Raw genomic sequence first — 15,345 nt, 5'->3', positions numbered from 1 at the left:
TTGGGCCCATAGAAAGCACCGTCTCCGGGGTTTAGTTTCCATGGTTCCCCAAACTCATTCAGGCTGTTCTCCAGTTGCTTTTAAACAGAGGGAATTAACATACATTTCAAAATACATCCTGGGGCATTCTTCCTTTAAATTATGTTTCTTTATGTGACATTTCAGGAATATTTCATTTTACCTTCTCAGCCTGGTTCCAGACAGCGATATCTCCTAGGTACTTCTCTGGACGGGTTGAAAGGTGCAGCTGGAAAGAGAAGCCAAAGACATCATAGACACAGCGGAGGAAGTCCAGACAGCCCTTCATCTCAGACTCAATCTGCAAGAGAAAGGGAATACAGAGGGTCATCTGAATGGCGAGGAGGTTAAGTACCCAGCAGGGTTGGTGTCAATTCCATTTCATGAAGAAATAAGGAAAATTGGAACAGAAATGTCCATTTACTTCCCAATTTGAAGTTGACCCCAACCCTGGTACCTAGCTACTTTAATAAGATGTTCCTCTTCAATAGCCATAGCTGGTCTGGTCACCTACAGTTGAAATCGGAAGTTTACATACACTTAGGTTGGAGTCATTAAAACTCATTTTTCAACCACTCCACAAATTTCTTGTTGTCAAACTATAGTTTTGGCAAGTCGGGTAGGACATCTACTTTTTCCATGACATGTCATTTTTCCAACTACTGTTTACAGACAGATTATTCACTGTATCACAATTCCAGTGGGTCAAAAGTTTACATACACTAAGTTGACTGTGCTTTTAAACACCTTGGAAAATTCCAGATGTCATGGCTTTAGAAGCTTCTGATAGGCTAAATGACATAATTTGAGTCAGTTGGAGGTGTACCTGTGGATGTATTTTAAGGCCTACCTTCAAACTCAGTGCCTCTTTGCTTGACATCATAGAAAAAAATCAGAAGAAATCAGCCAAGACCTCAGAAAAAAAAATGGGAGCAATTTCCAAATGCCTGAAGGTACCACGTTCATCTGTACAAACAATAGTACGCAAGTATAAACACTATTGGACCACGCAGCCACCATACTGCTCAGTAAGGAGACGCGTTCTGTCTCCTAGAGATGAACGTACTTTGGTGAGAAAAGTGCAAATCAATCCCAGAACAACAGCAAAGGACCTTGTGAAGATGCTGGAGGAAACAGGTACAAAAGTATCTATATCCACAGTAAAACGAGTCCTATATCGACATAAGCCGAAAGGCCGCTCAGCAAGGAAGAAGCCACTGCTCCAAAATCGCCATAAAAAAGGCAGACTATGGTTTGCAACTGCACATGGGGACAAAGATCGTATTTTTGAAGAAATGTCCTCTGGTCTGATGAAACAAAAATAGAACTGTTTGGCCATAATGACCATCGTTATGTTTGGAGGAAAAATGGGGAGGCTTGCAAGCTGGAGAAAACCATCCCAACCGTGAAGCACAGAGATGGCAGCATCATGTTGTGGGGGTGTTTTGCTGCAGGAGGGACTGGTGCACTTCATAAAATATATGGCATCATGAGGGAGACAAATTATGTATATACACTGCTCAAAAAAATAAAGGGAACACTAAAATAACACATCCTAGATATGAATGAATGAAATATTATTTTCTTCTGTTTCAAATATTTTTTTATTAAACACACACAAGAATGGTGTTCTTATCTAAACATAAAAGAGCATACAGGAACAACAAGACCCAGAGTTCTGGGTGCAAAACACGACATACAAAACAAGGACATGTAGAAAGAAAGAGGGTAGATGTCCTGTCCCGTCCCCAACTGCTCGGGTGGCAGGGCCAGCACATGCTGCCCAAAGGTAGATTAAAATATTACAATTGAGAGTGCGTTAATAAGTACAAATTCACAGCGCCGACTCGTCCAAGTAGGAGAGGAAAGGCTGCCAGATTTGATCAAATGTTGATAATTTATTGTTCAGAATATATCTAATAAGTGTACAGTGTTTGCCAATTCACTGAGCCATAATTTGGTAGAGGGCGCTTCCCTCCTTTTCCAAAACAACAAGATTAGTTTTTTTGCCGAAATGAGACCTTAAGAGATGAGTTGTTTTGGGGGGTTGGTTAATCCGTTTAGGGACTCAGACACTCCCAGGATTACCAGAATCGGGTCTGGATCTATTGAAGTCTCCAAAACTTCAGAGAGGATCCCAAAAATTCCACACCAATAACCATGCAAGCTAGAGCATAGGTCAAAGCAGTGGAGTAGTGTACCCTGCGCAGCCTGATATTTATCACATGTAGGGGATGTATCAGGAAATATCCTATGCAGTTTAGTTTTGGAATAGTGTAATCTGTGTAATACCTTGAATTGTATGAGACGATGTCTGGAATTAATGGAGCATGTGTGGATATACTCCAAGCTCTCTTCCCAGTCTGCCACCGAGATGTCAGTCCCTAGTTCTTCCTCCCATTTGGCCTTGATGGCATCTGTAGAAGGTGTGCTAACAGATTGAAAAGTATCATATAGATGCGATATCAGTTTGTCTGAGGTGGGGCATATTTTTATGCATCCGTCAAACATGGAAGGTTTAGCATTCCCAAATGTTGGGAGGTGTTTTCTAACTTAGTCTAATTTGTAGGTATCTGAAAAAATTACTTCTGGGAAGATTATAAGTTTCCCTTAGCAACTCAAAGGAAGCAAAGTTCCCTTCTATATATAAATCCCCTATGGTACTTATCCCCAACTCTCCCCATCGCTCAAAGGTGTTATCAAGGTTAGAAGGGGCAAAGGAGGGATTCCTGGCGACAGAGAGTATGAATGACATTGGTCTATGCTCAAAGTGGACTTTAATTTGCTTCCAGATTCGGACTGTGCTATGTATAATAGGATTGTTACAATAAAGTGACATCTCCAGATTGGCAGGCGACAGAATCACAGCACCAATAGAGAAGGGGTGACACTCCTCACGCTCCATACTAAGCCAGCTGGATGACGGAAGTACGTCGTCCAACAGAAACGTAACAACGCGGAGGTTAGCGGCCCAGTAATAAAATATAACATTTGGGAGAGACAATCCTCCTTCCATCTTGGATTTACAGAGGTGTTTTTTACCTATCCTGTGTGTTTTATAATCCCAGATGAAAGGATTGATAATTGAGTCCAGTTGTTTATGAAAGGATTTAGGTAAGAATACTGGAATGTTCTGATATAGGTAGAGCAGTTGTGGGAGGAAGACCATTTTAATGGCATTAATTCTTCCGAGCAGAGAAATTTGGAGAGTTCTCCAAAATAGTATGTTTGCCTTGAGTTTTTGTATCAGAGAGGGGAAATTCTCTTTAAATAGTAAGGAGTATTAAATATTATTTTCTTTACATAGTTGAATGTGCTGACAACAAAATCACACAAAAATGATCAATGGAAATCAAATTTATCAACCCATGGAGGTCTGGATTTGGAGACACACTCAAAATTAAAGTGGAAACCCGCACTACAGGCTGATCCAACTTTGATGTAATGTCCTTAAAACAAGTCAAAATGAGGCTCAGTAGTGTGTGTGGCCTCCACGTGCCTGTATGACGCCTGGGCATGCTCCTGATGAGGTGGAGGATGGCCTCCTGAGGGATCTCCTCCCAGACCTGGACTAAAACATCCGCCAACTCCTGGACAGTCTGTGGTGCAACGTGGCGTTGGTGGATGGAGCGAGACATTATGTCCCAGATGTGCTCAATTGGATTCAGGTCTGGGGAACGGGCGGGCCAGTCCATAGCATCAATGCTTTCCTCTTGCAGGAACTGCTGACACACTCCAGCCACATGAGGTCTAGCATTGTCTTGCATTAGGAGGAACCCAGGGCCAACCGCACCAGCATATGGTCTCACAAGGGGTCTGAGGATCTCATCTCGGTACCTAATGGCAGTCAGGCTACCTCTGGTGAGCACATGGAGGGCTGTGCAGCCCCCCAAAGAAATGCCACCCCACACCATGACTGACCCACCGCCAAACCGGTCATGCTGGAGGATGTTGCAGGCAGCAGAACGTTCTCCACAGTGTCTCCAGACTGTCACGTGCTCAGTGTGAACCTGCTTTCATCTGTGAAGAGCACAGGGCGCCAGTGGCGAATTTGCCAATCTTGGTGTTCTCTGGCAAATGCAAAACGTCCTGCATGGTGTTGGGCTGTAAGCACAACCCCCACCTGTGGACGTTGGGCCCTCATACCACCCTCACGGAGTCTATTTCTGACCGTTTGAGCAGACACATGCACATTTGTGGCCTGCTGGAGGTCATTTTGCAGGGCTCTGGCAGGGCTCCTCCTGCTCCTCCTTGCACAAAGGCGGAGGTAGCGGTCCTGCTGCTGGGTTGTTGCCCTCCTACGGCCTCCTCCACGTCTCCTGATGTACTGGCCTGTCTCCTGGTAGCGCCTCCATGCTCTGGACACTACGCTGACACAGCAAACCTTCTTGCCACATCTCGCATTGATGTGCCATCCTGGATGAGCTGCACTACCTGAGCCACTTGTGTGGGTTGTAGACTCATCTCATGCTACCACTAGAGTGAAAGCACCGCCAGGATTCAAAAGTGACCAAAACATCAGCCAGGAAGCATAGGAACTGAGAAGTGGTCTGTGGTCCCCCACCTGCAGAACCACTCCTTTATTGGGGGTGTCTTGCTAAATACCTATAATTTCCACCTGTTGTCTATTCCATTTGCACAACAGTATGTGAAATGTATTGTCAATCAGTGTTGCTTCCTAAGTGGACAGTTTGATTTCACAGAAGTGTGATTGACTTGGAGTTACATTGTGTTGTTTAAGTGTTCCCTTTATTTTTTTGAGCAGTGTATATACTGAAGCAACATCTCAAGACATTAGTCAGGAAGTTAAAGCTTGATCGCAAATGGGTCTTCCAAATGGACAATGACCCCATGCATACTTCCAAAGTTGTGGCAAAATGGCTTAAGGACAACAAAGTTAAGGTATTAGAGTGGCCATCACAAAGCCCTGACCTCAATCCTATAGAAAAGTTGTGGGCAGAACTGAAAAAGCGTGTACGAGCAAGGAGGCCTACAAACCTGACTCAGTTCCAACAGCTCTGTTGGGAGGAATGGGACAAAATTCTCCCAATTTATTGTGGGAAGCTTGTGGAAGGCTACCTGAAACGTTTGACCGAAGTTAAACCATTTAAAGGCAATGCTACCAAATACTAATTGAGTGTACGTAAACTTCTGACCCACTGGGAATGTGATGAAAGAAATAAAACCTGAAATAATTCCCTCTACTATTATTCTAACATTTCACATTCTTAAAATAAAGTGGTGATCCTAACTGACCTAAGAAGGGAATTTTTACTAGGATTAAATGTCAGGAATTCTGAAAAACTGAGTTTTTGGCTAAGGTGTATTTGGCTAAGGTGTATGTATACTTCTGACTTCAACTGTACCTGTTCCATGGTGCAGAAGATGTGAGCGTCATCCTGTTGAAAGCGGCGCACCCTCGTAAGGCCGGTCAGTGTCCCTGATAGCTCATTCCTATGGAGCACCCCGAAATCAGCCAGTCTCAGAGGCAGCTCCCTCCACGACCGAGGTCTGTGGCTGAACATCAGACTGAGAAAGAAGAGGATGGGAGGATCCAGGAGAAGGTGGACGGAAAAAGAGGGTGATGGATGAGAAGATATGCAGTTGAAGCAGTGGGAGTAGTTAAGGTTACATAAATGCTTTGAAAGTCCCTTCCATATAAGCCATCATACATTCATATTAACCAATAACATATAGGGAGGGACAGTTTCCCAGACAAAGGTTAAGCCTAGTCTTGGAGTAAAGTCATTTCAGTGGATATTCTCCATTGAGCATGGTTTTTAGTCTAGTAAATAATCAAGTAGCCTTGCATCTCCCGTTTCTGCAGCATGAGGCAGCTTGATGTAGAAGTACATAGTAGAGGACGCTAGTCTATTGCAGGGCCTTACCCCCAATCTATCTCCTAATGCTGACTTCCAAGCAGACACATTGGGTCCCATTTTTACCGTTTCTGGTATAACTTGGCCGGGGATTAAACTCCCAACCTCAGGGCGGATGGACACTAACTACAAAGCCACGGAGTTGGTTTTTAGTCCAGGACCAGTCTTAAAACGTGTCTGGGAAATCGGCCAAATAACAAACCAATGTACCTACCAGTGTCCAGGACAGTTCATGGGCTTCAGTGCAAAGACGTCCTGCTCCACTGGGAAGGAGAACATGTTGTCGCTGTAGTGCTGCCAGTGGCCAGAAGTCTCCCACAGCTTACTGTTATAGATGTTAGGAGAGGCCACCTCCTGGAAATCTCTTCTACAGTATTCCTCCTGCAAAGTACATTCACCAGATCACAGCAAGACTGAGTGGTACTTAACTTCAGCATCCTTTCGGTTACTATGGTTATAAAGAACCAAAGTAGTCCATGATCATGCTGTAATTGTGAATTCTACTGGTGGGTATTGTTGTATATTGGCAGAAGATGGACAGATTGCTTCTCTGCCTTTTGGCTGTGATTAGATGTAGGTGGTTGAGGCTGGTTGGTCTCGTCTTACCCTGATGAAGTCAGTGAGTGTATTGTACAGGTAGGCTCCACGCGGGAGGAAGAAGCAGCTACCAGGGCTCAGGTCATGGAAAAAAAACAGTTCCTGCTCCTGTTGTACAGTAGAGACAAACAGAGAGGAAGCTTAAAGACTTCACAGATTGACATTTACAGATAGTGAGGCAGCTCATCCTCTGTGGGGAAGAAGTTAAATCAAACGACAGCAAATCTGTCCATGAACGACACCCACAGAAATGTCCTCTACTTCTAAACCTTCAACTTCTAAATGAAAAGGATCACACCATCATAGGAGTAACATGTTTAAAAATTACTTTAGACTTTGTCCCCCTGGATAACAACAATGAAAATAAAAGCAGCAATGAGTCAATGGTTTAATATAGAGATCAGTGTTGTAATCAGTTGTGGCCGGGCCGTGGGGTTGCTGCCATCTGTGTCTCCCGCAGGGAGGATAGATCAAGCCTGCCTGAGGACCAGCTTGAGCTCACATAGTGTGACTCACTGATACATCATGCAGTTAGACAGACATCACCCCCCACAGGAACAACCAAGCAACAACAATAAGCATGCAGTGCTTAAAGCGTACGCATACTTCCTAGTCGAAAGTTCTGAAGAGTTTGTGCATATATTATGAAGACATTATGATGTCTTCTTCGTTTTGGACTTCGGTAAGGGTTTTTTCGGCTGTTTGGGCACAACATTTTTTTGAGACCAGCCGAACTTCAGAAGCCGAAGTATATGCCCCTTCGTCCATGAGTGGTCAACTTTAGGGATTCTTCAATAAATTATTAGTTATTCAACTAGAGACTAGTTTTCATGCACATTTCTTCATTGGAAATACTGCACCAAGCCTCTAAGTTAGATGTAAAATTACGCGACTAAGATCTCCTCGGCAAAAACGTAAAAATTAATAACAGATTTCTTGAGTTTTCTTAGATTAATTCTGACTATTTTGAGGAAGTGTATACTGGCTACTGAGTCTCAAAAGAGACCTTTCTACAGACCTTTCTACAAAACACCAAAAGAAAGATGCCCAGGGTCCCTGCTCATCTGCGTGAACATGCCTTTGGCATGCTGGAAGGAGGCATAAGGACTGCAGATGCGGCCAGGGAAATAAATTGCAATGTCCGTACTGTGAGACGCCTAACAACGTTGTCTATGGGCACAAACCCACCGCCGCTGGACCAGACAGGACTGGCAAAAATTGCTCTTCACTGACGAGTCGCGGTTTTGTCTCACCAGGGGTGATGGTCGGATTCGCATTAATCCTCGAAGGAGTGAGCGTTACACCGAGGCCTGTACTCTGGAGCGGGATCGATTTGGAGGTGGAGGGTCCGTCATGGTCTGGGGCGGTGTGTCACAGCATCATCGGACTGAGCTTGTTGTCATTGCAGGCAATCTCAACGCTGTGCGTTACAGGGAAGACATCCTCCTCCCTCATGTGGTACCCTTCCTGCAGGCTCATCCTGACATGACCCTCCAGCCTAACAATGCCACCAGCCATACTGCTCGTTCTGTGCGTGATTTCCTGCAAGACAGGAATGTCTTGGGACCTGTTGGATCAGAGGGTGAGGGCTAAGGCCATTCCCCCCAGAAATGTCTGGGAACTTGCAGGTACCTTGGTAGAATAGTGGTGTAACATCTCACAGCAAGAACTGGCAAATCTGGTGCAGTCTATGAGGAGGAGATTCACTGCAGTACTTAATGCATAGGTGGCCACACCAGATACTGACTGTTACTTTTGATTTTGACCCCCCTTTGTTCAGGGACATATTATTCCATTTCTGTTAGTCACATGTCTGTGGAACTTGTTCAGTTTGTCTCAGTTGTTGAATCTTATGTTCATACAAATATTTACACATGTTAAGTTTGCTGAAAATAAAGAGGACGTTTCTTTTTTTGCTAAGTTTATTTCCACTTTTTCCAAGCGAAGGTTTGCCACCAGGCGAACTAAAGCTTGCTGGCGCCTTTAGGTCGGTTTGTAAAATACAAAGTAAATTAGAGTGATTTGTCACTTTCAATGTTGGCAGTTCTGTAACTCACTTTGGATAAAAGTCAATTAAAAAGATCCCCAAAAAAGTATGTCTGTAATGAAGCCCTTTTTGTTTGACCTCTGTGTGTGTGGGGGCTTTGAAATTGTTACATGTTGCATTTATATTTTTGTTCAGTATATATGAACATATATCATTATATTAATTGAGGGTCTCTTTCAATGGCTGTGTTAAGAAACCAAAACCAACTAAATAGTCTTCCTCAGTCAAGTGACACCCCACAGTGAGGACTAACCTTTCCAATCTTCCGATGGTCTCTGTTCCTAGCCTCCTCCTGAAAGCGTTCCCACTCCTTCAGCATCTTGGAGTCTGGGAAGGAGATGCCATAGATACGCTGCAGGGTCTCCATGTCCGAACGGCCCTCCCAGTACGTAGAAGAGTTCTGTCGATATTACAAGAAAGGAGCGGAGAGGAGATACTGTGACACTGTTTTTCAGCTTAAGAAATGATTGGATATTGTAGTCTGTGTGTGCATCACGTCACATACCTTGTAGATCTTCAAGGCTTTAATCTTTCCTGTGTGTCTTACATGGGGCCCACGACACAGGTCAATCAGAGGCCCACATCTAAAACAGTAAAAAAAACTAATTTTAGCAGGGCATGGACCAGTGAGGGTCTTCAAATTCATAAAAACATTTTTTTACCATAATATATGAAAGCCTAATCCTTCGCATTTGTGACCGATTTAGAATTTGATGTACATTCCAAAGATTTATGTGAATGATTCAAAACAAGAGGGTATAAAGAAGAATTATTGGACAATTGCCTTGAGAGTAAGACAAGCTAAGTGGAATGCATTATTGCAACCACGTCAAAGGAATCCCTCTCCTCCCTCTTAGCTTTTGTGTTGACCTTCAGTCCCATTTCAAGGTCGATCAAGGAAGTGGTTAATAGACATTGGCACATATGACACAGCGACCCCAGCTTTGGTAAAGCGTTTGAATCCCTCCCGAGGTCTTGCTATAAGAGACACTCAAATTGAAAGGGATTATTTAGTACAGTCAGATTTGCCTAATAAGAAAAGCGTTGCATTTCATCATTCCCGATGGCAGTTTCCTTGTCACAACTGTCTACTGTTATGCCATGATCAGAGGGAACTCTTATCCATCCCATTCGAGTGGGAGGATAAAGGTTTGAGGTAGAATATCATGTAACACAAAATATGTTGTATATCTACTTAAGTGTGTTCCTGTGACTTTAATGTTGTGGGTAAGACCAAACAGGAACTTAAGACAAGGATATGTGAGCATAAGAGCTCCATTCGAAACCATGATGGAAAAATAATTACCTGTTGTCAGAAATTTCAACAGCAATAATCATGAACTAAGTGCATTACATTATATGGGCATTGAATTGTTGAAAGCGCTGCGTAGGGGAGGAGATAGGGATCAATTACCTCTCCAATGAGAGACATATTGGATAGACCGCTTGGCCACTCTTGCCCCAGCAGGCCTTAATGAGGAATGGTCTTTTTCTTGCTTTTTTGTAGGTTATAAATATGCCAAATATTTAGGTAATGACATTGTGTGTTTGTATTGCGTGTCTATAGATCTATATTTGATCCCGAAAGCTCCCTCTGCTGGATCTCTTGATTGGGACAATACTGGCTGAATTGATAATTATGCCCACCTGTGTGGTCTTGTTGGTGTGACATTGATTGCTATTGCCCGAAACGTTTGTGCAGCGATAAAAAATTAAATTTAAATTAATTTACCGGAGTGCAGTCCTATTTCTGTTCTTCAAATTCACCAACATGTTAAACCAGTCTTCTGAATATTTGCTGTACACCAAATAATATTCTGTGATTTACAACTAAACATCATGAGCTGCTTACCTGTAGACTGTTGTAGTGGGTGTGGTGACTTTCTCATTCAGAATGCGACACTTGAATTTGTTGTACTGAAAATATGTACGCAAACAGATTGGGAAAAAAAATAAATACCAATTGCTGCTGATCTACTCACAATCCAAATGAACAAGAAACATCTATAAAACATTATATAATCGAGCTACAATCTTTCAGAGGGTGGAGAGATGCCAATGTAGTGTAGCGATCCTCTCCTCTCACCTTGAACATCTTCAGTAGGGTCTCCTTGCTGACCTCCAGCCTCTCGAAGGGCTGTTTCTCCTTCACCACAGACTTGCATAGCGCCTCCAGGTACTCAAACTCTGTACTCGACACACCCCTGGCCAGGACAGGACACAGGTCAAACAGAACCCTCAGTAACAACACACCTGTCATAGGCTACTCACTATACCAGCTCTGTATCATTTCTGCTCATTACTTTATAAAGGAGAATGGAAGCCTGTTTTTTCTTAACAATGATAGATGCTTACTGGGGTCCATCGAGGAACATGTCATAGTAGAAGCCATTCTCAATGGGTGGTCCATAACACAGACAGCCTCCATAGAAACGCTCCATGGCCTCACCAAGGATGTGAGCACTGGAGTGCCAGTACACCTGAAACAAGGAGCAGAAACATCTGTTACTACCTCCAAGAACAAAGACTATAGAGAGTATGATAGCCCAGAGGGCACATTATACTCACAGCCTGGGCATCGTCATTGTCAAAGCGCAGGATCTCCAATGAGCAGCTCTTCTCCAGAGGTCTATCCAGGTCCCACAGGTCCCCGTTCACCCGGGAAATCACTGCATTGTCAGCCAAGCCCTGACTGGGAGAAATACGATATACCACCATCACCACATAGTTCTCATGTGTTGCTACAAACAATGGCAAAGACAGAAGGGTGCAACTGATGTCTCCCAGTAACATCATGATCCTCCTTGTCCCAGATTTGTCTATCCTCCAAACTTCTATGAATGTTTTTGCAATGACAATGGCCATAGGAGTTGACTGCACAGCACAAAAAGCTATGGGACAGGGATATCATGGTCCAAGATAAGCTCCAGATCCCTCACCTGATGCCACAGGCCAGCTGGTAGGGGGTAGTGACCCAGGCCTGACCCTCCACCCTGCGTCCATCTGGCAGCTCCACAGTGATGGGCTGGCTGTCTGCAGCTCTCCTGGCCAGCAGGGCATCACTCTCCTTTTTCAGCTCCTCATACAGCTGCATGCGCTCCGAGATGTAGCCAGGCCAAGGTTTCAGCTGGAAAGAGTAACATGGTCATTTATAGGAACTTAGGGAAAGAAACTGGGGGGAATTATTTGGGTATTGGTAAGGATATTGCACAACTTTGAAGGAGCGCTTGATTGCATGCATGGGACTTCTAGAATAGATGTATGGGATATTGGACCTTTGGGAGGTAATGTTCCTAATCATTACCTCTCTGCCACCAACCCCTCCATGTGCCACCTTCTTGTTGTTCTCTGGCTTCTCCTTATCAACAACAGGTTTAGTCTCATGAGTTGCTGCCTGCACAGATGTGTAAATTCAAAGGATTGGTTTATATGTGAACAAAAACATGCAAATATTGTTATTGACATATTACTTAGTGTAAACCACAATAAATAACTGTTGTCTTATAGCCATATGATGTTCCATAAGCATGTTCAGTGGACTACACACCGAGCTGTCAACCTATTTCGAGACCAGGGGCAGGGGAGGGTTAGGCAAAAGGTTGGCAGCGTGGTTAGGTCTAAAATCATTTTTTACATTTCACCTTTATTTAACCAGGTAGGCCAGTTGAGAACAAGTTCTCATTTACAACTGCGACTTGGCCAAGACAAAGCAAAGCAGTGAGACAAAAAACAGAGTTACACGTGGGATAAACAAAAGTACAGTCAATAACATAATAGAAAAATCTATATACAGTGTGTGCAAATGGAGTAAGGAGGTAAGCCAATAAATAGGCCACAGTGGTGAAGCAATTACAATTTAGCAAATGAACACTGGAGTGATAGATGTGCAAGTAGAAATACTGGTGTGCAAAAGAGAAAAAATAGCAAATAAAAACAATATGGGGATGAGGTAAGTAGTTGGATGGGCTATTTACAGATGGGCTGTGTACAGCTGCAGCGATCGGTAAGCTGTGCAGATAGCTGATTCTTAAAGTTAGTGAGGGAGATAAGTCTCCAACTTCAGCGACTTTTGCAATTCGTTCCAGTCATTGGCAGCAGAGCACTGGAAGGAAAGGTGGCCAAAGGAGGTGCTGGCTTTGGGGATGACCAGTGAGATGTACCTGCTGGAGCGCGTGCTACGGCTGGGTGTTGTTATGGTGACCAGTGAGCTGAGATAAGGCAGAGCTTAACCTAGCAAAGACTTACAGATGACCTGGCGACGAATATGTAGCGAGGGCCAGCCGACGAGAGCATACAAGTCGCAGTGGTGGGTGGTATATGGGGCTTTGGTGACAAAACGGATGACACCGTGATAGACTGCATTCATTTTGCTGAGTAGAATGTTGGAGGCTATTTTGTAAATGACATCGCCAAAGTCTAGGATTGGTAGGATAGTCAGTATAACGAGGGTATGTTTGGCAGCGTGAGTGAAGGATGCTTTGTGCGAAATAGAAGCCAATTCTAGATTTTATTTTGGATTGGAGATGCTTAATGAGTCTGTAAGGAGAGTTTACAGTCTAGCCAGACACCTAGGTATTTGTAGTTGTCCACATATTCTAAGTCAGAACCGTCCAGAGTAGTGATGCTAGTCGGGCGGGTGCGGGCAGCGATCGGTTGAAGAGCATGCATTTAGTTTTACTAGCGTTTAAGAGCAGTTAGAGGCCACGGAAGTAGTGTTGTATGGCATAGAAGCTCATCTGGAGGTTAGTTAACAGTGCCCAAAGAAGAGCCAGATGTATACAGAATGGTGTCGCCTGCGTAGAGGTGGATCAAGGAATCACCCACAGAAAGAGCGACATCGATAATATATAGGGAAAAGAGTCAGCCCGAGAATTGAACCCTGTGGTTCCCCCATAGAGACTGCCAGAGGTCCGGACAACAGGCCCTTCAATTTGACACACTGAACTCTATCAGAGAAGTAGTTGGTGAACCAGGCGAGGCAGTCATTTGAGAAACTAAAGCTGTTGAGTCTGCCGATAAGATTACGGTGATTGACATAGTCAAAAGCCTTGGCCAGGTCGATGAAGACGGCTGCACAATACTGTATTTTATCGATGGCAGTTATATCGTTTAGTACCTTGAGCGTGGCTGAGGTGCACCCCTGACCAGCTCTGAAACCGGATTGCACAGCGGAGAAGGTACGGTGGGATTCTAAATGGTCAGTGATCTGTTTGTTAACTTGGCTTTCGAAGACTTTAGAAAGACAGGGCAGGATGGATATACGTCTAACAGTTAGGGTCTAGAGTGTCACCCCCTTTGAAGAGGAGGATGACCGCAGCAGCTTTCCAATCTTTAGGAATCTCGGACAATACAAAAGAGAGGTTGAACAGACTGGTAATAGGGGTTGCAACAATGGCGGTGGATCATTTTAGAAAGAGAAGGTCCAGATTATCTAGCCCAGCTGATTTGCACAGGTCCAGGTTTTGCAGCTCTTTCAGAACATCTGCTATGTGGATTTGGGTGAAGGAGAAGCTGGAGGCTTGGGCAAGTAGCTGCAGAGCTGTTGGCCAGGGTTGGGGAAGCCAGAAGGAAAGCATGGCCAGCCGTAGAGAAATGCTTATTGAAATTCTCGTTTATCGTGGTGAAAGTGTTTCCTAGCCTCAGTGCAGTGGGCAGCTGGGAAGAGGTGCTCTTATTCTCCATGGACTTTACGGTGTCCCAAAACTTTTTGGAGTTAGAGCTACAAGATGCACATTTCTGTTTGAAAAGGCTAGCCTTTGCTTTCCTGACTTCCCTGAAAAGTTGCATATCGCGGGGACTATTCGATGCTAGTGCAGTCCGCCACAGGATGTTTTTGTGCTGGTCGAGGGCAGTCAGGTCTGGAGTGAACGAAGGGCTATATCTGTTCTTAGTTCTACATTTTTTGAAAGGGTCATGCTTATTTAAGATGGTGAGGAAATTACTTTGAAAAGAACGACCAGGCATCCTCTACTGACGGGATGAGGTCAATATCGTTCTCGCATTAGTGTTTTAGGGAGCGTTTGACAGTGACGAGGGGGTGGTCGTTTTTAATAAGAAGATACATTGTATAAATCGTCGGGGTTTAGACATAATCATGACTTACTTTGTGGCCATGGAAGTTAGTGACGACCGTATTATTATCTGGCAGATGCTGGATAATGTCTCCGCCTACTCCCGATCTGTACTATCTAGTAACCACTATATGCTCCCTAGGCAACTACTGGTTGGACTAGGACAGCACGCTACAGGCCACATACAACCACACAATTAACATGCACTAAGGTGGTTAGCTAGCTACCTTATTATTATCATAATTGCGGTTCTTTGGTTGTTGTTTCCCTGTCTTCTCCTGGCCTTTGTTTGTGCCCCCCTTGCCCTGTCCCTCCAGGGCGAGCTCTTCCTGGAGACCCCGGCGGAGGTGCACGAGACGAAATTTGAGCTTCTCATTCTCGCTCCGTAAGCTCTCCAACTCCGGAGAACTGGCGAGAATGCTGGCGACCTCTGGACCACCATTTAACCCGTCTCGTAGGAGGCTAAATTCCCGAGTGAGGAGCTCTATCTGCTCCTCTTGGGCGGTCAAACGTGCTTCCATGCACTCCGCCATCTTTAAATTACTATTCGCTTTCATCAGCAACTGGGAATAGGGTCTTCCTGCCATCAACAGGGAATGGGAATGGAGTCATAGCGCCCTCTTGCGCTTTAGTTTTGTGTTGTAACTTTCACATTTAGAATAGTCCGTTAATGTCGGCTTGTGTTGCTATTGTAAAAGCCACATACATAGTAAGAGTTTTACTGTAGCAAAGA

At 44.3% G+C, this 15,345-nt stretch overlaps 1 protein-coding gene across 1 annotated transcript in view; it reads right to left on the bottom strand.

Annotated features, from left to right (window-relative positions):
• tars3 (threonyl-tRNA synthetase 3) overlaps window positions 1-15,176 on the bottom strand; it is a 20,682-nt gene extending 5,506 nt beyond the window's left edge. Inside the window, exons 1-14 of the mRNA XM_024419145.2 lie at window positions 14,840-15,176; window positions 11,846-11,935; window positions 11,481-11,668; window positions 11,110-11,233; window positions 10,897-11,021; window positions 10,628-10,745; window positions 10,394-10,458; window positions 9,047-9,125; window positions 8,795-8,941; window positions 6,504-6,602; window positions 6,112-6,278; window positions 5,385-5,547; window positions 182-319; window positions 1-77 (exon numbers count right to left, since the gene is read on the bottom strand). The exon at window positions 1-77 is cut by the window's left edge and continues 1 nt beyond it. Coding sequence (XP_024274913.1) covers window positions 1-77; window positions 182-319; window positions 5,385-5,547; window positions 6,112-6,278; window positions 6,504-6,602; window positions 8,795-8,941; window positions 9,047-9,125; window positions 10,394-10,458; window positions 10,628-10,745; window positions 10,897-11,021; window positions 11,110-11,233; window positions 11,481-11,668; window positions 11,846-11,935; window positions 14,840-15,169 — 1,910 coding nt within the window. The 5' untranslated portion in view covers window positions 15,170-15,176. The remainder of the gene's footprint in view (window positions 78-181; window positions 320-5,384; window positions 5,548-6,111; window positions 6,279-6,503; window positions 6,603-8,794; window positions 8,942-9,046; window positions 9,126-10,393; window positions 10,459-10,627; window positions 10,746-10,896; window positions 11,022-11,109; window positions 11,234-11,480; window positions 11,669-11,845; window positions 11,936-14,839) is intronic.
• Window positions 15,177-15,345: the final 169 nt, after the last annotated feature.

Source organism: Oncorhynchus tshawytscha, linkage group LG04 (assembly GCF_018296145.1).
Source record: "Oncorhynchus tshawytscha isolate Ot180627B linkage group LG04, Otsh_v2.0, whole genome shotgun sequence".
Classification (NCBI taxonomy): Eukaryota; Metazoa; Chordata; class Actinopteri; order Salmoniformes; family Salmonidae; genus Oncorhynchus; species Oncorhynchus tshawytscha.
Note: the sequence above shows the minus strand (reverse complement) of the source record. Positions and strands in the feature narration are given on the sequence as shown.